This window comes from Cherax quadricarinatus, chromosome 8 (genome assembly GCF_038502225.1).
Source record: "Cherax quadricarinatus isolate ZL_2023a chromosome 8, ASM3850222v1, whole genome shotgun sequence".
Classification (NCBI taxonomy): Eukaryota; Metazoa; Arthropoda; class Malacostraca; order Decapoda; family Parastacidae; genus Cherax; species Cherax quadricarinatus.
The window spans coordinates 40,219,674-40,245,441 of NC_091299.1; the positions used below are offsets into that span (position 1 = coordinate 40,219,674).

Sequence of the window (25,768 nt, forward strand, 5' to 3'; positions counted from 1 at the left end):
TCCAGTGTAACATTAACCCCCTTGAGAGTCATTGTCATAGTTCTACAGTTTTAAACTCTAGGTAAGTGCTGCAGAACTCTAGGTAAGTGCTGCAGAACTCTAGGTAAGTGCTGCAGAACTCTAGGTAAGTGCTGCAGAACTCTAGGTAAGTGCTGCAGAACTTTAGGTAAGTGCTGCAGAACTCTAGGTAAGTGCTGCAGAACTCTAGGTAAGTGCTGCAGAACTCTAGGTAAGTGCTGCAGAACTCTAGGTAAGTGCTGCAGAACTCTAGGTAAGTGCTGCAGAACTCTAGGTAAGTGCTGCAGAACTACATCATAAGTTCATCTCACTCAAATAAGCTGTGAGTGGTAAATTTTGGCCTAGATATGAAAGAATGGGTCTGTGTGGTAGCTTTAGGTGTGGTGTAGCTTTAGGTAGAGGTCGTTTTGATAAAGACCTGCCTCGCATGGGCCAGTAGGCCTTCTGCAGTGTTCCTACATGTTCTTATGTTCTTATGAGATATGATGGTGTGGTTGCCTCAGAGCTAAGATCATTCTACTCCCCCTTTGGTGTACAGGTGTTGTGATGTATAGGCTTGTAGACTTTATTCTCGAATTACTAAGCTACTTAAATTACGTCTTTAACTTCATTTAACTATTTACTTATACAACAGACTCAATATTAATCTATGAACATTCTACTGTATAATTAATCATTTGATTAAAACAGTGGTAGTTGAAAGTTTGACAAGCCTGCATGCAGGCAAGTATCATATTACTGCCTCCCCCCCCCCTTTCAACCTCATAACGTTTTCACCCCCCACTCCTCAAACGTTTAAATATTGAGAAATCGGTTATATTTTTTTATTTTCCATACGGTTCTTTATCGCATCACAGTACTGTGGGTGACAAGGTCCTTTATCACAATACAGTAGGTCACAAGGTTCTCTGTTACACCACAGTGGGTCACAAAATCTTCTATAACAACTCAGTGGGTCACAAGATTCTCTGTTACAACACAGTGAATCACATAGTCCTTTATCATGACACAGTGAGTCATAAGGTCTTCTATTACAACACAGTGAGTCACAGAGTTCTCTAGCATAACACAGTGGGTCACAAGTACCTCAGTGACAATACAGTGGGTCACAAGTACCTCAGTGACAATACAGTGGGTCACAAGGTTCTCTGTAACAAAAATGGTCCATAATTTCCTCTTTGGAAAATTGAAGAGTCAGATTCCTGAGAGCTGCAGTTAATATCTTATTCTGTTTTTCTCTGACAGGATGCTGGGACGACACTCCTTATTACGAGAACTTTTCGGTGAATGGGAACTTACCTGGTAACACCGTCAATCAAAGGCTGAATTATAGGTGAGCTGTGCACATTATAGTACTGGTGAGCAAAATCTGTTCATTATGAAGTAAAGGGATGTTATACATATTTAGTTCATGTTATTTTTTTTATTAACACATCGGCCGTCTCCCACCGAGACAGGGTGGCCCAAAAAAGAAAATCTTTCGCCATCATTCACTCCATCACTGTCCTGCCAGAGGCATGCTGACACTAAAGTTATAAAATTGCAACATTAACACCCCTCGGTTAGAGTGCAGGCACTGTGCTTCCCATCTCCAGGACTCATATCCGGCCTGCCGGTTCCCTGAATCCCTTCATAAATATTACCTTCCTCACACTCCAACAGCACGTCAAGTCCTAAAAACTATTTGTCTCCATTTGCTCGTATCTAACACACTCACGCAAGCTTGCTGGAAGTCCAAGCCCCTCACACACAGAAACTTCCTTTACACCCTCCCTCCAACCTTTCCTAGGCCGACCTCTACCCCACCTTCCCTCCACTACAGATTTATACACTCTTGAAGTCATTGTATTTTGTTCCATTCTCTCTACATGTTCGAACCACCTCAACCCCTCCTAAGCCCTCTGGATAATAGTTTTGGTAATCCCGCACCTCCTCCTATTTTCCAAACTACGAATTCTTTGCATTATATTTACACCACACATTGCCCTCAGACATGACATCTCCACTGCCTCCAGCCTTCTCCTTGTTACAACATTCACCGCCCATGCTTCACACACATATAAGAGTCTTCGTATAATTATACTCTCATACATTGCCCTCTGTGCTTCCATGGACAACATTCTTCGTCTCCACAGACTCCTAAGTGCACCACTCACCTTTTCCTCCCTCGTCAGTTTTATAATTCACTTCATCTCTTATCAAATTCCTCTCGAAAATTTTATTAATGTTGTATTATCTATTTTTGGGTGGGTATATAGAGCTTGTGTATATTAAAAACAAATTTATGGTAAAGTTTTGATCTGGGCATAAAATAAATGTCGATGAAAAGTCATTTGAATTCTGAAATTTTTGCTCCTCTAAGAAAATACTACTGAATAAATTGTGAATGTGTGGTGAAAATGATGGAATACAGTAAAAAAAATGAATGTTTTGGTTAAAAATTTATAAACTGGTGTTATTTTTTGGGCAACCAAACACAAGGGTAAACTTCTGAAGATATTGCGTATTATGTTGCAGCTGCTGGCCCGGGTACTACGTGAACGGTGTCGTAGGTAGCGAGTGGTCTCAGTATCTCTGGTGTTATGGTCAGCTGGGCGGCTGGTTCCCCAGACAACCACCTCTCGATCCCTGTATAGGTATTGATGGTAAGTCTCAAGAATAATTGCGTTGATACTCTCTCTCTCTTTACACTAAGTTCTACAAGGTTAGGTTTAGGGTTTCTAATTTTATTTACAAATAAAGAGCTCTTATCTACATCAGCTCATTTGAAAGCCTTCTTATTGTTAAAACATATGTAAGTAGTGAATAGGATGAAGTTATAGCAATCTGTGGGGTCAGCGATTACATTTGGTCATCTGATTTTATTTCACTGATGTCATTAAACAGTACGAACGTGTTCAAGACTAGAGATATATTAGAAATAAATAATCTCTAACGAATTGATGTTCTGGAGAAGGTTACAGAGTGTAGTTGCTGTTTGTTTCCCGTCTAGTTGTGTAGAACCTCTCTTCTCGTTGTCCTCACAATGGAGCTAAGTGTGGTACTTTGACAATATTGGTCCTGTACATAAAGTAAGGCCACCCACAGTTCTGCTGACATGACAGATCTGTCCAGGCAGGGTCCAGGCGAGAAATGAGCCATCTTGCTCTATTCTCTGTTCTGTCAAGAAGTCGCAGATGAGGCGGGGACCTGCAATCCAAGAAAATGGAACACACTCTAGGTATGAGTGAACGTGTTTCTTGTACAGAACCTTGCATCATCTACTGCCCAGCATATGCGAGATACATCTAAGTGCTGTTAGCTCCTTGACCACTTTGCAAGGTTTACAACGTGATTCTTCAGAGTCAGTTTGAGTCAAATTACACCCTAACGATATCACCTTCGTCCCAGGGTACTAACACTCTTCCGTTCATTCTTACCACTGCTCCAGCATTACCCTCATGGTGCCTAGATACCATCATCATTTGTGTTTTCTCTGGAGCAATTGTGACCTGCCATCATTTTCTATCTTACATGTTGTGACAGTAATTAGAACACTTGGGTTCCAGGCATTTAAAATTTGCAAGGCCTCTTGTTCTGTATAAACAAATTGCAATAGCTTTTAGGATAATAACCAGATAGTGAACATAATCTTGCAGTTTTGGGATGAGAAGTAATTACAGTAGAAAAAGTTCGCAAGATTAGGATAAAATTATGTTGGAGAGGGAAAGAGAGAGAGGTGCAGTTGAGAGTAGACTTCAGTCAATGTGGAGGTGGCCAGCCAATGAAGAAGTGATGTCTTCACACACTGATGATCACTTAATAATTCCTGTGAGTAGGTTTCTTTTCTAATGAAAGTAATAAATACGACCACAATGAGTCACTGATACTCTGTCTGTCCCTGTCTGTCTTTTACATAGTGTTTAACAAGATTTGGAAGGATTCCTAACTTTATTTCCAAGCTAAGATCTGTTACCTACATCAGCTCATTTAAAAGCCTTCTTAGTGTTATGAGAAATACAAATAGGAAACAGGATGAAGTTGGAACCATCTGTGGGCCAGCAATTTCGTTTGATCAACTGCCTTTATTTCTCTGATATCATTATGCAGTACGAACATGTTCAGACTCGAGTCATCCTAGGAATAATTAATATCAGATGTAGCAATGTTCTGAAGAAGGGTACACTCGAGTAAAGTTGCTGCTTGCTACCTTCCCTGTTGTGTAGAATCTCACTTCTCGCTGTCCTCGGAGTGGAGCCAAATGTGATATTTTGGAATATTGGCATTGTACATAACAGTAAGGCCACCCACATTCCTCCGGTGTTGAAGATTCTGGTGAAATGACAGATCTATCCAGACTGGGCCCAGGCTAGAGGTGAGGTAGCTTGCTCTGTTCTCTACTCTGTCAAGAAGTCGCAGATGAGATGGAGGGCAGGCAATCCAAGAAAGTAGAGCATACTCCAGGTGTGAGCATATTTGTGCCTTATACAGAATCTTGCAACCTCTGTAGAGCAGAAACGAGATACGTCGAAATGCTGTAAGCTTCCTGGCTGTTTTGTTTGCAAGATTTACAATGCGATTCTTCATGGTCAGTTTGGAGTCAGATTTCACTCCAAGGATACCAGCTTCGTTCCCATGTACCATCACTCTCCCATTCATACTTACTGCTGCTCCAGCGATCCCGTCATAGTTCATAAAAACCATCATTTGTGTTTTCTCTGGAGCAAATGTTACCTTCCATCGGTTTTCCCAGTGTGATATACCTCTTAGCTGGTGACTGATGTAGCTTAGAGCAGCTGGCATTTCCTTTCTTGGGTAAGTAAATGTCAGTGTGCAGTCCTGTGCATATGCATGGGATTCTGGGTTGAGATGAAGGTCATTGAACTAGACATTCCATAACAATGGCCCAAGCACACTTCCCTGTGGAACCCTTACCCCAGTAGGATGTCTTGCTGACTCTGCTCCACTGAGAACTGTACACAGAGATCTACCTTGAAGGAAATAACTGAGGAGACATAGTGTAGAGCCTGCAGTTCCCAGTGCTTGCAGTTTTGCCAAGAGTCACTGGTGCCAGAGTTAAAGATCGAGACACTTATGCAATATATGGGTATCTTTATTGAAAAAATGTTTCGCCTCACACTGGCTTCATCAGTCCAGTACAAAGCAGAAAGGTGTAAATAGAGTAGGATTGTCCCAATCTTCAACATGTTGGTTTCAAAACCATTTATCACATCTGTCAGACACTGCAACAGCATTGGATCTTGATACAAGGAATTCTTCAACACTTGTCCAACCTTTATACGAAGACCTACTTACACTAATGAATGGTTCTACTGTGATCCCGCCTCCTCCTGCTTCGACTCACCTGACTACAGTATATAAGCCACTTCTCCGCCCTATGCTGTACTTCCTACAAGAGTGATGGACTGAACATATCGATTCCAGGCTGAAGGACTGATTACCTCAAACTCCTCCTCTACTTACACCTTTCTGCACTGTATTGTTCTGATGAAGCCATTATGTGGCGAAACGTTTCTTCAATGAAGATTCCTATATGTTGCATAAGTGTCTCAATCTTCAACTTGTTGGTTTTCAAATCCATTTATCACACCTTAAGACTTTATTTTTTATCCCCATTATTAATTCCAATCTACAACTTATGCACTTTGGTCATGTCTCCCCTTCTTCTTCGTCATACTAGTGAATGTAATTCAAGTGACTTCAATCTTTCTTCGTACGGAAGATTTCAAATGCTATGATTTAATTTTATCATTCTTCGCTGAATGTTTTCTAACGAATTTATATCCATTCTATAATATGGAGACCAGAACTGAGCTGCGAAATCTAAGTGTTGTATAACCGCTGGACTTCTTTTGCTTACACTTCTTGATATAAATCCCAATAATCTACTTCCCTTATTACGTACGCCAACTAGTAGGTGTATTTTTTGGTTTCGTATGAAAACAAATAAGTAAATTATACCCAACTAAGAGCACCGGTCCAGATAACATCCCGAATAAGTTCCTAGAAGATGGCGCCTCTGAATTCCTAATCCCCATTGCACACATAATCAGTATGTCCATCGCCACAAATACCGTTCTGGAGGGGCTCAAGGAGGCCAGAGTTACTCCTATCCTCAAGAAAAATAGTAGGTCTGATGTCAGCAACTATAGGCCTGTTAGTATACCCAGTGTGATAACCAAAATTCTAGAGAAGGCGGTGTACTGTCAAGTAGTTAATTATCTTAATGACGAAAACATTCTTCACAGTTACCAGTCAGGTTTTTGGAGATCTTATTCATCCGACACCACAATATATTATGTAAGCATGACTCGCGAAATCGTAATGACACGATTGCAAACAAACCAAACCACGGGTGGAGCTTGAACCCGCGGTCAGAGAGTCTGGAGTTTTGAGACTCTCTGACCGCGGGTTCAAACCCCACCCGTGGTATGGTTTATATTTTGTAAGAAACTACAAGCTATCGGCATAGGTTCCGTAGACTGGTTTAAGTCCTACCTGCGCAACAGGAAACTAATTATCAAGATCAACAACACAGAATCTGAACCCTTTCCAATAACATGTGAGGTTCCCCAAGGTAGTATAACATGTGAGGTTCCCCAAGGTAGTATAACATGTGAGGTTCCCCAAGGTAGTATAACATGTGAGGTTCCCCAAGGTAGTATAACATGTGAGGTTCCCCAAGGTAGTATAACATGTGAGGTTCCCCAAGGTAGTATAACATGTGAGGTTCCCCAAGGTAGTATAACATGTGAGGTTCCCCAAGGTAGTATAACATGTGAGGTTCCCCAAGGTAGTATAACATGTGAGGTTCCCCAAGGTAGTATAACATGTGAGGTTCCCCAAGGTAGTATAACATGTGAGGTTCCCCAAGGTAGTATAACATGTGAGGTTCCCCAAGGTAGTATAACATGTGAGGTTCCCCAAGGTAGTATAACATGTGAGGTTCCCCAAGGTAGTATAACATGTGAGGTTCCCCAAGGTAGTATAACATGTGAGGTTCCCCAAGGTAGTATAACATGTGAGGTTCCCCAAGGTAGTATAACATGTGAGGTTCCCCAAGGTAGTATAACATGTGAGGTTCCCCAAGGTAGTATAACATGTGAGGTTCCCCAAGGTAGTATAACATGTGAGGTTCCCCAAGGTAGTATAACATGTGAGGTTCCCCAAGGTAGTATAACATGTGAGGTTCCCCAAGGTAGTATAACATGTGAGGTTCCCCAAGGTAGTATAACATGTGAGGTTCCCCAAGGTAGTATAACATGTGAGGTTCCCCAAGGTAGTATAACATGTGAGGTTCCCCAAGGTAGTATAACATGTGAGGTTCCCCAAGGTAGTATAACATGTGAGGTTCCCCAAGGTAGTATAACATGTGAGGTTCCCCAAGGTAGTATAACATGTGAGGTTCCCCAAGGTAGTATAACATGTGAGGTTCCCCAAGGTAGTATAACATGTGAGGTTCCCCAAGGTAGTATAACATGTGAGGTTCCCCAAGGTAGTATAACATGTGAGGTTCCCCAAGGTAGTATAACATGTGAGGTTCCCCAAGGTAGTATAACATGTGAGGTTCCCCAAGGTAGTATAACATGTGAGGTTCCCCAAGGTAGTATAACATGTGAGGTTCCCCAAGGTAGTATAACATGTGAGGTTCCCCAAGGTAGTATAACATGTGAGGTTCCCCAAGGTAGTATAACATGTGAGGTTCCCCAAGGTAGTATAACATGTGAGGTTCCCCAAGGTAGTATAACATGTGAGGTTCCCCAAGGTAGTATAACATGTGAGGTTCCCCAAGGTAGTATAACATGTGAGGTTCCCCAAGGTAGTATAACATGTGAGGTTCCCCAAGGTAGTATAACATGTGAGGTTCCCCAAGGTAGTATAACATGTGAGGTTCCCCAAGGTAGTATAACATGTGAGGTTCCCCAAGGTAGTATAACATGTGAGGTTCCCCAAGGTAGTATAACATGTGAGGTTCCCCAAGGTAGTATAACATGTGAGGTTCCCCAAGGTAGTATAACATGTGAGGTTCCCCAAGGTAGTATAACATGTGAGGTTCCCCAAGGTAGTATAACATGTGAGGTTCCCCAAGGTAGTATAACATGTGAGGTTCCCCAAGGTAGTATAACATGTGAGGTTCCCCAAGGTAGTATAACATGTGAGGTTCCCCAAGGTAGTATAACATGTGAGGTTCCCCAAGGTAGTATAACATGTGAGGTTCCCCAAGGTAGTATAACATGTGAGGTTCCCCAAGGTAGTATAACATGTGAGGTTCCCCAAGGTAGTATAACATGTGAGGTTCCCCAAGGTAGTATAACATGTGAGGTTCCCCAAGGTAGTATAACATGTGAGGTTCCCCAAGGTAGTATAACATGTGAGGTTCCCCAAGGTAGTATAACATGTGAGGTTCCCCAAGGTAGTATAACATGTGAGGTTCCCCAAGGTAGTATAACATGTGAGGTTCCCCAAGGTAGTATAACATGTGAGGTTCCCCAAGGTAGTATAACATGTGAGGTTCCCCAAGGTAGTATAACATGTGAGGTTCCCCAAGGTAGTATAACATGTGAGGTTCCCCAAGGTAGTATAACATGTGAGGTTCCCCAAGGTAGTATAACATGTGAGGTTCCCCAAGGTAGTATAACATGTGAGGTTCCCCAAGGTAGTATAACATGTGAGGTTCCCCAAGGTAGTATAACATGTGAGGTTCCCCAAGGTAGTATAACATGTGAGGTTCCCCAAGGTAGTATAACATGTGAGGTTCCCCAAGGTAGTATAACATGTGAGGTTCCCCAAGGTAGTATAACATGTGAGGTTCCCCAAGGTAGTATAACATGTGAGGTTCCCCAAGGTAGTATAACATGTGAGGTTCCCCAAGGTAGTATAACATGTGAGGTTCCCCAAGGTAGTATAACATGTGAGGTTCCCCAAGGTAGTATAACATGTGAGGTTCCCCAAGGTAGTATAACATGTGAGGTTCCCCAAGGTAGTATAACATGTGAGGTTCCCCAAGGTAGTATAACATGTGAGGTTCCCCAAGGTAGTATAACATGTGAGGTTCCCCAAGGTAGTATAACATGTGAGGTTCCCCAAGGTAGTATAACATGCCTACCGGTGTCAGGTGTAAGTTTGTATTGTGTGCTGATGATAGTGTTCTATTAATGCCCTTCATTGCTGTACATTTCATTGTATAGCAGTAAAGGAGTGAAATAGACTACCTGCGAACGTCAAAGCCTGTTATATCATAAGCCACTTCAAGAAGAGAGGCAAAAGATACCTAAGGAATATGGCTAACGAAAGTGAGGAGAGCGACTTCTTGTATACCTAACATACATATACTATGACCGGATTATATCTTTAATGTTAATGCAAATAACTGAATTCACCTTACCCGAAATATATCTCCTTTTATTATAATTACTTTCACATAGTTAAATTGCTAAACTGTTTTAACTTTTAAATATAAATAATACTTATCACATGGACCCCAATGGAAATAAGTCACTTTGACTTTTTGGGGTTATCCAAGGTAATCTACACATATGCTGTTATGTATCATAATCTTTGTAACAGTATTTATGTGTACCTGTACCTGAATAACCTTACTTAAGACAATAGTGGCGTCAGTCCATAGGTCTGCCAGTCCTCCCTCACGAACTACACTTGTTCACCATAAAAACACTTAAATATCACTGTTTCGCTGATATTCATTTCTATGAAGGAGGTGACTTTCTTCTACTGATGTGCTGTAGGAAGTACAATGTCACGGAATAGATTTTTTCCTCACCAACCCTTGTAATTAAGTAATAATTAAGATAGTTTGTGGAGCACACTGTAACAAGTCCTACCACCACCACCACTCTCTCTCTCTCTCTCTCTCTCTCTCTCTCTCTCTCTCTCTCTCTCTCTCTCTCTCTCTCTCATATGCCTCCTACTCTGAAAATAAAACTTGTAGACGCCTACTATGCCTGCCCAGTTGAGTTCATAATTCGCGGCACTATAGTCTTGCTACCTGGTGGCATAGGTTTAGCAGCTCAGCCTGCCCCATCATGATTCTCTCTCTTACTTGGCGTCCCCTCCACCTAGGAACAACAGCTCCCCTTCAGACTGGCTTTGGCCTATCTCACTTTCCCCGCTGTGAACCCCCTTTTGTCTAATAAATACGAAGCTAGTCAATCGGTAGCATTGTCTCCTACCTCTACTCTACACGGCAAGTAATCTGAAGGCCAGACTCGATTCCAGACTCATTAAAACAAATTTTATTATCTTCTTTTCTCCAGGCACTGTGTCAGTCATGTAGGTTCAGAGCTCCCCGGTGAAAATAATAATAATAATAATAATAATAATAATAATAATAATAATAATAATAATAATAATAATAATAATAATAATAATAATAATAATAAAAGATTTCTTTCTCCTTCGTCAGTGTGTAACGAGACCTTCCCGCCTGCACCACCTGGTATAGTGATGACGCCAGATACTAACCCACGCTACAAGACCCACAAGCTTAACTACAACTGCGCAGCCAACGGCATGTCGAACCTCGTCGGCCAGTCCAGCCAGAAGCTGGTCTGCACGAAGTACAATGAGTCGTACTACAACTATGTTGGACCCAACATAACTGAATGTCAGAGTGAGTCTCTCCTTACCTACTCCCTTAAGAATCAAAATAAATATAAGCGACATCATAGTAAACATAAGAAACATAAGAACATAAGAACGAAGGAACACTGCAGCAGACCTACTGGCCCATGCGAGGCAGGTCCAAGTCTCCTACCGGCTTAAGCCAATGCACCCAACCTAGTCAGGTCAGGTCACATTGACTTAAGGGAGGAACACGGCAACCGACCTGGTACCACAAGCTATCAGGTCCAACTCACACCCACCCATATCCACTCATGTATTTATCCAACCTATTTTTAAAGCTACACAACGTTCTGGCCTCTATAACTGTACTCGGGAGTTTGTTCCACTCATCCACAACTCTATTACCAAACCAGTACTTTCCTATATCCTTCCTGAATCTGAATTTTTCCAACTTAAAACCATTGCTGCGAGTCCTGTCTAGGCTAGATATTTTCAGCACACTATTTACATCCCCTTTATTTATTCCTGTCTTCCATTTATACACCTCAATCATATCCCCCCTAATTCTACGTCTTTCTAGAGAGTGCAGATTCAGAGCCCTTAGTCTATCCTCATAGGGAAGGTTTCTGATACATGGGATCAACTTTGTCATCCTCCTTTGTACATTTTCCAGAGCATTTATATACATTTTGGTCACCGTATTACAGAATGGATATAAATGCTCTGGAAAAATGTACAAAGGAGGATGACAAAGTTGATCCCATGTATCAGAAACCTTCCCTATGAGGATAGACTAAGGGCCCTGAATCTACACTCTCTAGAAAGATGTAGAATTAGGGGGGATATGATTGAGGTGTATAAATGGAAGACAGGAATAAATAAAGGGGATGTAAATAGTGTGCTGAAAATATCTAGCCTAGACAGGACTCGCAGCAATGGTTTTAAGTTGGAAAAATTCAGATTCAGGAAGTGTCACAGTAAACATAAGAAACATCAAAGTAAATGTAAGAAACATCAGAGTAAACATAAGAAACATCACAGTAAACATAAGCTTCCCCGTAAACATAAGAAACATCACAGTAGACATAAGAAACGTCGCAGTAAACATAAACGTCACTGTAAACATAAGGAACATCACAGTAAACATCAAATTAATCAAAATGTCAATATAAATATAGGAAATATCAGTATACAATCAGAAATATTAAAAACATAAAATAAAAAATAAAAGAAGATAACTAAAAACATTAGAAAATCAGCATAAACGTGAAGCATCAATATAAATATGTACATCAACAGAAACACCAGTCAGTGGTCAGTGGTCAGTCGTCACGTGAGGTCACAGACCCTGAGCTGCTTTGGGGATTAGCGTGGACGGTTACAAAGCATGGCTTGCTTCTGCAGTGTTTTAAAAATTGAGGTTGGAGAGTTGAAGGAGGAGGTCTTGCTTCTCCAGGAGGAGATTAGGAGGCTGAAGGTCTACCTCAATGGGTCTGGGAGAGAGTGTGAGGTGGCTGGAGTTGTCGGGAATGAGGCTTCTAGCAGTGAGGTGCAGTCCAGCACATGCTACAAGTGGCGAGTGGTAACCAGTAATGGGAGGAGAATCAGAATAAGGAAAGTTAAGAGTGAAGATCTGAAGGTAGGAAATCGCTTCTCTGTTCTTCAGGATGAATGTACTTCAGTGGCCAGTGAAGGTAAGGGTACTACTGCCCCTGCTAACAGAGGTAAGCGCATTCTTGTGGTTGGTGACTCTCAGGTAAGATATATTGACCGTGCTTTTTGTAATAGGAATAAGAAGATGAGAGATAGAGTGTGCTTCCCTGGAGCTGGTGTTGGGGACATAGTTAACAGGCTGGAAAATATCATGTTAGGTAATGGGAACAAGCCCATTATCTGTCTCAGTGCTGGTGGAAATGATATTGGGAAGGGTAGGAGAGAAGAGCTGCTAGATAAGTACAGGTCAGCTATAGATTTCATTAAGTCTAAGGGAGGGGTCCCAATCATATGTAGCATCTTGCCTAGAAGGGGAGTAGGAAATGAATGGTTGTCTAGGGCAATTGGTGTAAATTGCTGACTAGACAGATACTGCAAGGAACTTGCAATCCCATTCGTTGACAACTGGAACAACTTTTATGGCAAACATGTATGTATGCAAGGGATGGGGTACATCTCTCTGGGGCTGGGGTGGTAGCACTTGCAAACTCAATTGAGAAGGCCATTGGTGAAATACCTATGATTTTAAACTGATAGAAGATAGAGGTATGGGTGTGTGTGGGAAACAAGCAGGTTGCAACACTAGGGTTCAAAACAGTAAATGTATAAAAGGCATTCAGCATGAAGTTATAAATAAAGACAATAGATCAGGTCAGCAAACAAAGGGGGACAGCAGAGGGCAGCAAGGGACTATAGATGAATGGTTCAGAGAACCGACATGTTGATAAATTAGACACATGTGCAACTCTTGGGTATCTTTATTGAGGAAACGTTTCGCCACACAGTGGCTTCATCAGTCCATACAAAGGAGAATCTTGAAGAACAGGAGGAGAATGAGGTAATCAGTCCCTCAACCTATTCAAGATTGATGGACTGACCACATCGACTCAAGGTTGAGGGACTGATTACCTCATTCTCCTCCTGTTCTTCAAGATTCTCCTTTGTATGGACTGATGAAGCCACTGTGTGGCGAAACGTTTCCTCAATAAAGATACCCAAGAGTTGCACATGTGTCTAATTTATCAGCAAGGGACTAGCTCCCTTAAGGTTTACTATACTAATAGCAGGAGTGTAAGAAATAAGATAGATGAGCTAAGATTAATTGCAAGTGCAGGAAACAGATATTATTGCTATAACAGAGACCTGGCTCAATCTGAAATACAGAGAGATGCCCTCTGAATGTCACATACAAGGCTATAAATTATTCCACACTGACAGGGTCAACAGGAAGGGTGGTGGAGTAGCGATGTATGTCAGTGACAATTTAATTTGTTGTGTTAGACAAGATATAAAATTAGAAGCGACAGCCACTGAATCTGTTTGGTTACAGCTTCTCGAGGGCCGAGAAAAACTAATTTTGGGTGTGATTTACAGGGCCCCAAATCTTGATAGGGAGTGCAGTAAACTTCTATGGGACGAAATTCGCAAGGCATCTACATACGAAAATGTTGTGCTAATGGGAGATTTCAACTATAGACAGATTGACTGGAGCAATTTGACAGGAAATTTAGAGTCAGGTGACTTTCTTGATATGATCCAGGATTGTTTTTTAAAACAGTTTGTGACAGAGCCAACTAGGGGAAATAACCTCCTTGATTTGGTTCTTGCCAGTAGGGAAACACTAATTAATAATCTTGAGGTTAATGATGAGCTTGGGGAAAGTGATCACAAATCACTCAGTTTTAATATATCATGGAGTTCCCCTAATAATGTCAATCAGGTCTCCGTCCCTGACTTTCGCTTGGCTGATTTCATAGGACTGAAAAATTACTTAGGTGGGCTGAACTGGAATGACCTGACTAAGGGTCAGGTAGGTGGTGATGGTTACAAATCCCCAGGCCCTGATGAACTGTATGCAAGGGTTCTAAAGGAATGTAAAGAGGAGCTTAGCAAACCTTTGGCTAATCTTTTCAACATATCACTACAAACTGGCATGGTGCCAGATAAGTGGAAAATGGCAAATGCGATACCTATTTTCAAAGCAGGCGACAGGTCCTTAGCTTCGAACTATAGACCAATAAGCCTAACCTCCATAGTGGGAAAATTTATGGAATCAATAATTGCAGAGACAGTTAGTAGCCACCTTGAAAAGCATAAATTAATCAACGAATCTCAGCATGGTTTTACAAAGGGGCGTTCCTGACTTACGAATTTATTAACTTTTTTCACTAAGGTATTTGAGGAGGTAGATCATGGTAATGAATATGATATTGTGTATATGGACTTCAGTAAGGCTTTTGACAGGGTCCCACATCAGAGACTATTGAGGAAAATTAAGGCACATGGAATAGGAGGAGAAATTTTTTCCTGGATAGAGGCATGGTTGACAAATAGGCAGCAGAGAGTTTGCATAAATGGGGAGAAATCAGAGTGGGGAAGCGTCACGAGCGGTGTTCCACAGGGGTCAGTGTTGGGCCCCCTGCTGTTCACAATCTACATAAACGACATAGATGAGCGCGTAAAGAGCGACATCAGCAAGTTTGCCGATGACACCAAAATAGGCCATCGAATTCATTCTGACGAGGACATTAGAGCACTTAAGGAAGATTTGAATAGACTGATGCAGTGGTCGGAAAAGTGGCAGATGCAGTTTAATATAGACAAATGCAAAGTTCTAAATGTTGGACAGGACAATAACCATGCCACATATAAACTAAATAATGTAGATCTTAATATTACGGATTGCGAAAAAGATTTAGGAGTTCTGGTTAGCAGTAATCTGAAACCAAGACAACAGTGCATAAGTGTTCGCAATAAAGCTAATAGAATCCTCGGCTTCATATCAAGAAGCATAAATAATAGAAATCCTCAGGTTGTTCTTCAACTCTATACATCCTTGGTTAGGCCTCATTTAGATTATGCTGCACAGTTTTAGTCACCGTATTACAGAATGGATATAAATGCTCTGGAAAATGTACAAAGGAGGATGACAAAGTTGATCCCATGTATCAGAAACCTTCCCTATGAGGATAGACTAAGGGCCCTGAATCTGCACTCTCTAGAAAGACGTAGAATTAGGGGAGATATTATTGAGGTGTATAAATGGAAGACAGGAATAAATAAAGGGAATGTAAATAGTGTGCTGAAAATATCTAGCCTAGACAGGACTCGCAGCAATGGTTTTAAGTTGGAAAAATTCAGATTCAGGAAGGATATAGGAAAGTACTGGTTTGGTAACAGAGTTGTGGATGAGTGGAACAAACTCCCAAGTACAGTTATAGAGGCCAGAACGTTGTGTAGCTTTAAAAATAGGTTGGATAAATACATGAGTGGATGTGGGTGGATGTGAGTTGGACCTGATAGCTTGTGGTACCAGGTCGGTTGCCGTGTTCCTCCCTTAAGTCAATGTGACCTGACCTGACTAGGTTGGGTGCATTGGCTTAAGCCGGTAGGAGACTTGGACCTGCCTCGCATGGGCCAGTAGGCCTGTTGCAGTGTTCCTTCGTTCTTATGTTCTTATGTTTACTAAAAACATCAGCAAAAACTCCAAAAACAATCGATATATATATATATATATATATATATATATATATATATATATATATATATACATATATATATATATATATATATATATATATATATATATATATATATATATATATATATATATATATATATATATATATATATATATATATATATATGCAAAACAACCACTCTGAAAGAATAGAGAAATTCCAAGCGCTTTCGTGACCACTCACATTATCAAGGATAATGTGAGTAGTCACGAAAGCGCTTGGAATTTCTCTATTTTTTCAGAGTGGTTGTTTTGCATATTCTGAAATCACCTGTTTACTGTGATCTTATTGCATATATATATATATATATATATATATATATATATATATATATATATATATATATTATTGTGACCACGAATGAGTGGTGTTGATCAATAACAACACTGCACTAGCCAAGGACTCGAACCCATGCTGCTTTGGCCTACCTCATGGTGGGCGAAAACGCATGACGCCCTAATCCACTGGACCATACGATCCTTAAGGGTAGGGCATACGTTTTCGCCCACCATGAGGCAGGCCAAAGTAGCATGGGTTCGAGTACTTGGCTAGCGAAGTGTTGTTATTGATCAATACCACTCGTTCGTGGTCACAATAATATATACATATATATATATATATTATTTTTTTTATTATCACACTGGCCGATTCCCACCAAGGCAGGGTGGATCGAAAAAGAAAAACTTTCACCATCATTCACTCCATCACTGTCTTGCCAGAAGGGTGCTTTACACTACAGTTTTTAAACTGCAACATTAACAATATATATATATATATATATATATATATATATATATATATATATATATATATATATATATATATATATATATATATATATATATATATATATATATATATATATATACATATATATATATATATATATATATATATATATATATCGATTGTTTTTGGAGTTTTTACTGATGTTTTTAGTAAAGTTTCTGGTGTGTCTGTTGCTGTACATATTTATATTGATGCTTCACGTTTATGCTGGTTTTCTAATGTAACTGACATATATATATATATATATATATATATATATATATATATATATATATATATATATATATATATATATATATATATATATATATATATATATCAGCATCAGTATAATATCAGAAACATCTGTATAAACATCAGAAAGTTCAGCAAAACCATCAGTTTCAAGAAGAGAAACATCAGAGAATCAGTATATACATCAAAAAATTTAAAAAACATCAGTGTAAACATGCTTCTGTATAGACACCAGGAACATTTATATAAGCATCAGTATATATATATATATATATATATATATATATATATATATATATATATATATATATATAAACAATATAATCATTAGAAAAATTACAAGAAGCATTAGAAATAAATTATGCTTTACACTGAGAAAACTCAGTGTACAACATCAGACGCATCAGTGTAAAGATGAGAGAAACATCAGTACAAACAAGAGTAACGTCAGTATGAACATCAAAAACATCAGTATAAACATCAAAGCATTAGTACAAACAATAGAAAAGAGCGTAAACATCATAAATGTCAGCATTAACGTGAATAACAACAGCATAAAACGAGAAACATTTGTATAAAATAAGAAACATCGATATAAACATCAAAAATATCAGTGTAAAAAAAATCAGTTTACACAACATAAACATCAATATGAACTTCAGAAACTTCAGTAAAAGCATGAAAAACTCAGTATAAACATGAGAAACATCAATATTTACACTGAAACAAATAAGTCCAGGTGTGTTTAGTGACGTCACTGTGTAAAGTTCCGTATATAACATATAATTTACAAGTTTACAATATTTATTAACTTACAAACTTAAACAAGATGGGTCCTACACAGTACTCGCTCCCATCTTGTTCCTCATCCTCATATCCGACATAGACAAGGATGTCAGCCACAACACCGTATCTTTCTTTGCAGATGACACCCGAATCTGCATGACAGTGTCTTCCATTGCAGACACTGCAAGGCTCCAGGCGGACATCAACCAAATCTTTCAGTGGCCTGCAGAAAACAATATGAAGTTCAACGATGAGAAATTTCAATTACTCAGATATGGTAAACACGAGGAAATTAAATCTTCATCAGAGTACAAAACAAATTCTGGCCACAAAATAGAACGAATCACGAACGTCAAAGACCTGGGAGTGATCATGTCGGAGGATCTCACCTTCAAGGACCATAACATTGTATCAATCGCATCTGCTAGAAAAATGACAGGATGAATAATGAGAACCTTCAAAACTAGGGAGGCCAAGCCCATGATGACACTCTTCAGGTCACTTGTTCTATCTAGGCTGGAATATTACTGCACACTAACAGCACCTTTCAAGGCAGGTGAAATTGCTGACCTAGAAAATGTACAGAGAACCTTCACGGCGCGCATAACGGAGATAAAACACCTCAATTACTGGGAGTGCTTGAGGTTCCTAAACCTGTATTCCCTGGAACGCAGGCGGGAGAGATACATGATTATATACACCTGGAAAATCCTAGAGGGACTAGTACCGAACTTGCACACGAAGATCACTCACTACGAAAGCAAAAGACTTGGCAGACAATGCAACATCCCCCCAATGAAAAGCAGGGGTGTCACTAGCACGTTAAGAGACCATACAATAAGTGTCAGGGGCCCAAGACTGTTCAACTGCCTCCCAGTATACATAAGGGGGATTACCAACAGACCCCTGGCAGTCTTCAAGCTGGCACTGGACAAGCACCTAAAGTCGGTTCCTGACCAGCCGGGCTGTGGCTCGTACGTTGGTTTGCGTGCAGCCAGCAGTAACAGCCTGGTTGATCAGGCTCTGATCCACCAGGAGGCCTGGTCACAGACCGGGCCGCGGGGGCGTTGACCCCCGGAACTCTCTCCAGGTAAACTCCAGGTATAGAGTACAAACCTACAATATTTACAACAAACCCTCGTTAATCACTTCCCTTAAGCATATTTCAAACCTCTGAAAAATTCCTCTCATCTTGTGAGTTGCTTTTTGTCTCTTGTCATCAATATTTAACTCATGCAAGTTAATGTTTAGCTGACTAATTTGTTTTAGATGGCTAATATAGTGACAAAAATAATTAGTTAAGCAAGGCACATGTACAGCAGTTACTTTTCTTGATTCTTAAACTTCTCGCCTGCACAGTAGTGTTATTCAGATCCTGTATGGCGGAGATAGCAGAAGCAGATGAGGTGATAAGATGATGCAATCAGTCCATCACCCTCGACGAAGTAGCTTTGAGGTGGTCAGTCCTTCAGTAGAGTTCAGGATGAGGGACTGACCACCTCATCACTACTTTGTCGAAGGTGATAGACTGATTACATCATGACGATTTTTGTAGAATCTTAATTCTAAAAACGTTTCGCTAGCCAGTGGCTTCTTCTGTCCATTGCAGAGAAACAGTGGAAGTTGATAGGAGTTTCATGTAATCAGTCCCTCAGCCTGGAGTCGATGTGTTCTGTCCATGATTACTTCATTTTTACATCTCCACTGCTTCTGCTGTCTTGTCTGTATTCCACGGAAGACGAATACTGTATAGGCGAAACGTTTCGGAATAAAGATACCTAACTGTTGCACATGTATTAGTATTGTATACCATTATTATATTCATAATGAAAGAATTGATCTCCTATGGCACTAAGCTAGTTCACGATGAATAGCGTGGCTCAGTAAGATCTCTTATCGGGTAGACATTTACCCTCAAATTTACTAGGTACAACCCCTGAGCTGACTTAATAATTTTACTGAAGGCTCAGTATTTTTTAACACACCGACCGTCTCCCACCCAGGCAGGTTACCTGGAAAAGAAAAAACGAAAGTTTCTCGTTTTTACATATAGTATTTTACACATTTAGTAATTTATAGGAAGGCACAGTTGTCTTTTCTTAGAATTGGTTTTGTATAATATTTCTGGTTGACACAACAGTTCTCTCCAAGGTGTGGGTAGTGTTGATGGGATCTTATATTAAAAGAAATGAATTAACCCTCTTTTGTTATGGATTAAACATAATCCCCCCCAAACCTCATTTCCCAGGTTTTGTATAACCCATACAGGTTTAACATTTCATCTTGATTATTATAATTGGAACATATTCATTCTTATTGTACCTATAACTAGACCCAAGCTAGTGTTATGCTGTTATCACCATCTTACAAGAATTTTTCCTTCTTTCCCCAGGATGCCTGAACATTAATCTACTTAACGCCAATACAACTTCCTTGTCTACTGATGTGTGGACGATAGGCGAGCAAGTTACCGTCACCTGCAATTATAGTTACCAAGTTTCCCACAACGTCAGTACGCAGGAGATCACCTGCACCAGCAATGGCTGGCAGTTTCTCCCCTGCCAGAAAGGTACAGTTTTCTTCCTTCTAGTGTTTAAGGGGCTTCAGTTGCCAGGTTCATAAGAACACAGTTCACCTCAGTTCTTTATACAGAGTTATGAAAAGGTATCTTGGCTAATTTAGTTACTTCTAAAGGGTTATTTTGAAGACTTTTATTAATATTCAGATTCAAAATTCAAACCTCGTTTGTAAAACAAAAATGCATGCATAGAACTGGCTTAATGTTGGTATGAAAAAAAAAGAGATATAAATTCAGTATAATGTGATCCTTTACTGAGCACGTTTCGCTCATACAGTGGGAGAAAGGATGTCTGTATATGTAGGAAGTATAGTGACGCAAAGAGACAACTGAGGAATATCGAAATTAACTTCTCGGTTAGGCTTATGATAGGAATAACTGAAGGATTTTGGAAGGGAAAAATATGAATAGCGAAAATATTGATTTAGTCTTTAATGTCAGGAATAACAGTCCTCAAGTAACACTGGGTAAACATGATAAAAAAAATTATAGAAAAGCAAAGCTGACTTGGGAAAATATGTATAACAAAACAAAATCTTAATATTTTTAATATTAATAATAATGGAAACGTCAGGAATAAACATAATGAAATACGTTTCGTTGCACATGCGAGTAACGTTGATGTTATTGCAATAACTGAAACATGGTTTAATTTTAAGAGTCGGGACATGATTGTCGTGCGCCACATTTAAAGGTTTGAGTTGTTTCATGTGATGGAAATACCAGGAAGGAGAGTGGAGTAGCGTTATATGTCCAAGATAACCTGAAATGTTCCATGAAAAGCCTGTATAAAAATCGATGAATTAGACACTGAATCTGTGTGGGTAGAATTTCCAGGAAGAGAAATATTTATTTTTAGCGTTATGTACCGCCGCCCCCCCTTCCCAAACAGGAATGAAATTGTTAGGGCTTCTAAACATGATGACGTACTAGCAGTAGGGGATTTTAACTTAAGTCAAATAGTCTGGACTACTTAGACCGGAAATTTAGAGTCCAGTGACTTCCTAGAAGTAGTTTAGGACTGCAGGACTGCTTTTTAAAGCAGTTTGTAACAGAACCTACCAGAGGTAACATTCTGTTGGACTTGGTTTTGTCAAATATGGAAACCCTCGTTAATAATCTGGGAGCATGGCGGAAGCGATCACAAACCTGTTACTGTTCATGTTACCTGGGAATACGATAATAAAGATAATACGGTAAAAGTTCCAGATTTTGGTTTTGCACCATTATAATAGACTTAGGAAATACTTGTCTAGTCTTGACTGGGGGATATCTGTCTAATGATTCTATTGAAGATGATACAATAATGATAGGAACCGTGAATGTAACTTTTTTTTTAATAATGTACAAAGGGCTGAAAATATATACAATTCTCAGGGAGAAATTAGGTCAAATAGAACGATTCTAAATTGATGAATAGGAGATAAAAACATCTGTTAGGGAAAAAAGAGAAATTTATAAGCCCATCAGAAGAGAAGTTAAACTTATTGACCAACATGTTTATTTTAAAGGGTAAAAGGGGGATTAGGGAAGCTATACACGAATATGAAGTTAAAGTAGCTAGAGAATCAAAGACAAATCCAAAAAGGTTCTTTCAAGTGTATTGGGCAAAGATCAGGGTAAAAACAGATCACTACAAAGTAGGTCTTGACAGCTTACTGAAATGAACAGGATATATGCTCTATTTTTAATACTTTTTTCTTGTCGGTATTGACACAAGAAGACATGAACGATATCCCAGGAATCACTAATTATTTAGGACCCGAAGAAAATAAATTAAGTAACGTTACAGTCACGAGGGATATGATTATCAAACAATGAAGCATAGGAGGTATGTTTCTAGCATGGAACTATGAAAGGTTGACCAATGGAATACGAGACAGAGTTTGCATTAATAGGGGTCTAGTAAGATCAGTTTTTTGGTCCACTGTTGCTCATAATTTACATTAATGAAATTAGTGAAGTAATAACGAGTGACATGAGTAAATTCAATGCTGACACAAAAACAGGTTGAATGATAGATTCTGAGAATGTCACCAATGAACTGCAGCAGGATTTAGACGAATTAATTAATGTCATGGTCTGAAAAGTCGAAGAAACAGTTAAATGTGGATAAATGTAAGGTCCTTGTCCTTGGGAACGAAAATAACCATCATAGTTTTAATATAGGTGATGTAGAACTTAGTCCTTCAGAATATGAAAAAGGCTTGGGAATCATGGTAAGCAGAAATTTGAAGACAAGACCACAACGTCTTGAAGACAAGACCACAACGTCTTGAAGACAAGACCACAACGTCTTGAAGACAAGACCACAACGTCTTGAAGACAAGACCACAACGTCTTGAAGACAAGACCACAACGTCTACTAAAGGTAATAATTTGCACGATCTAGTCTTGTCAAATAAAGAAACCTTGTAAATAATGTGGAAATAACTGAAGAGCTTGGTGCAAGTGATCACTGGTGTATTTTGCATCTATCTTAAAAATAAATTCTTCTCAGTTTTAAACTGTACAGGTGTAAATTTGTAAATTTCCTAGCATAATTAAAAAAATAATAGGATAATTGGTTTCCGTGTGCTAACTGGAGAATGAATCGCTTACAAAGCCCTTGGAGAGCGAAATGTTGTCTCAGTGACATGTCTTATTATTTAAAAACTCAGAAGAGCACCTCTCTTAGTTTTAGTGGATTAGCGAGACCAGAGATAAATATGATCATTTTGGTTTGTGAGTTTACTTTCCACACAAAACTGAATGGAGTTACTAGTATTATTTTTTTTTTTTGTAAAAGAGCGTCGAGGAAAGGAAGAGTGTTATTCTTTTCATGTAGTGAGATCTAAATAGAAGTCTCAGTATTGTTGAGATCAGCAGTGAGCTGGAAGAGCGTGTTGGGTGCAATGATGATGATGTCATCAACACATCGTATTCACAGTACTTCAGCAAGAAAGATGTCATAGAATCTCCGCCTTAAGGAACTCTATGTAGAGATTCATGAGGATTACACTGATTAAGAACTATATGGCCATACTTGTCTGCTGCTTGCGAAGTTGGTTATCGATGGAGAAACATTTGTAATTTACACACAACTCGATGAGGTCAGCGAAGACCTTGTGGTCATTCCCTATCGTCAGAGATCTTGACACAGAGTTTAGCTATAGTCTGGTTTATTGAGATAATGGCGGACAACGAATTATCCAAACAGACATCGTTCATGTCCCGAGTCTCTGATTCTAAATAGAAAGTTGTCGAAGTGCCAGAGTTAATCGTTATTGAGAGTGCTGTGAAAACTAGGTAATGATTTTGTCGGAACCAATATGTGAGCAGTGCTGCCTATACCAGAAGTGATGGTCTGATTTGTACCCCAGATTTCGGGTTTTAGGAGACCATATACTTGTAGGTAATGGTTGGGTCGGCAGTAGTTATGTAAGTTTCCTTCCCTGCTCATATTTTATTATACTTCTTGATTTCTGAAGAAAAGTACTACTACTACTACTACTACTACTACTACTACTACTACTACTACTACTACTACTACTACTACTACAACTATTACTATTATTACTGCTACTACTACTATAACTATTAGCACTCCTACTACTATTACTATTAGCACTACTACTCCACTCTCCCTCTTCTCTACCACACTTCTGGCCTTCTGTGCTTCTCACACAAACCATACAACGGGCGGGGCTTGAACTTGCGGTTAGTGAGTCGTAAAATTCCACAGCGACGAGTTAGCCATTGGGCCAGCTGGCTACAATAAGATTCATCTGTAAAAACTTGCATTTGTGGTCACAGTGGTGCTTATGCTAACCTTTCTATTGGATATAACTATACCTAGTTGGATGAATCTTATTGTATCCAGATTTCCCAGTGGCTAACTCATCGATCTGGAGTTTTACGACTTGCTAACCGCGAGTTCAATCCCCGTCTGTGATATGGTTTTCTTGCAATCGTGTCATTACGATTTCCTGAATCTTCTCACTCACTTGTGATATGATAATGGTGCAGGTCGAGCGACACGTCCTCTGAAGTTTTCTCTCTAGTCAGGATTACTTGTGAATTGATACACTCCCAGTATTGTGACCTTTATTCTTCCTGTGGGGGAGAGGACAGATCCCTGGGGTACTCCGGCATTTAGTGTGAAATAGTCAGAGTAACAGCCTTGGACTTTGATTCTCATGGTACGGCCATCTAGGAAGTTGCAGAGGAGTTTACGAGTGGTGAGAGGCAGGTTAAAGTTAGTGCAGAGTTTGTACTTGAACCCTTCGTGCCAGACAGTGTCAAAAGCTTTTTTAACGTCTTTTGCAACCAGGGCTGTCCTGTTTCTTTGTTTTGTGTTTATGTGGATGTAGTTGAGAATGATGTTAATGGCATCCTGTGTGGATCTGTGTGTTCTGAAGCCAAACTGGCCATCAGAAAGTAGAGAATTGTGTTCCAGGTATCTGCGAAGGTGATGGTTGATGAGTTTTTCAAAGAATTTTCCTAAAGTTTCGAGGAGACTGATAGGGCGATAGTTTCTAGGATCAGAGTGGTCTTTTTTGGGTTTAGGAAGGAGGATAGCAGTAGCAGCTTTGAAAAGGAAAGGGAAGTATCCAGAGGCAAGGGAGGCATTGAGGAGGTTTGTGTAGGCAGTAATGATAGAGTCAGGAAGGTGTTTTAGGATAATATGGTTTAGGCCAGAGGCACCAGGAGCCTTGGGAGGAAGGTGTCTGAGAAGAGTTTTAATGTCTGTGTTGGTGAAAGGAGTGTCAAGTTCTTGGGAGGAGGTAAGAGAGTCCAGATGGATGTGGCTATCTGGTGTTGTTTCTTGTGTGTGTGCAGTGTTCCAGTGTTCTATGTTCTGAATGTGTTGAATAACGTTAGGGTGAGGGTGGAAGATGTTCTCCCAGATGTGTTTGAAGACGTTAGTAGCCGCCTGCGGGTCTGAGATCTGTGTGTTGTTGTGGGTGATGTTTGAATTTGTTGGTGGGAGTTGTGCCTCTGATTTTTTTAATAAAGTTCCAGAAGGCTTTAGTGTTTTTAATACGCTGTTTGTCCGCTTGTTTTATGAGTTGTGACCAGTGATTGTTGTGGTCTTGCTCTAGGCTGTGTAGAATGTTGTTTCGAGTAAAGGCAAGGAGACTGGCGGTTATATAGGCGTCAGTGGATAGGGACGAGGGCATAGTCACTGGTAGGCGGGATTCCCCAGTGGAGGTAGGTCTTACCCGAAGGGATGGGTTAGTTGTAGTAGCCGTGAAGAAGGTCTTGTAGATGTCCTCTGAACCAACTAACCCATCCCTGTGGGTAGGACCTACTTCCACTGGGGAATCCCGCCTACAAGTGACTATGCCCTCGTCTGCTACACGTTCCCATCCACTGACGCCTGTATAACCGCCAGTCTCCTTGCCTTTGCTCCAGATTCTCCACCACCACGATGCTGTGAAGATTAAATCCAAGGCTGAGGGACTGATTACCTCATCTTTTGTATATAGTTCTACTGTCTTCTAATTATGTCCTACAATCTGTATTGATAAAGCCACTGGATGGCGAAACGTCTACAATAAAG

General features: G+C 39.9%; 1 protein-coding gene across 1 annotated transcript in view; it reads left to right on the forward strand.

Moving 5' to 3' along the window:
- LOC128685269 (complement factor H-like) overlaps nucleotides 1-25,768 on the forward strand; it is a 142,220-nt gene that overhangs the window by 46,492 nt on the left and 69,960 nt on the right. The window contains exons 7-10 of the mRNA XM_070083105.1: nucleotides 1,264-1,351; nucleotides 2,536-2,663; nucleotides 10,442-10,648; nucleotides 20,038-20,214. Of these exons, the coding sequence (XP_069939206.1) occupies nucleotides 1,264-1,351; nucleotides 2,536-2,663; nucleotides 10,442-10,648; nucleotides 20,038-20,214 (600 nt within the window). The remainder of the gene's footprint in view (nucleotides 1-1,263; nucleotides 1,352-2,535; nucleotides 2,664-10,441; nucleotides 10,649-20,037; nucleotides 20,215-25,768) is intronic.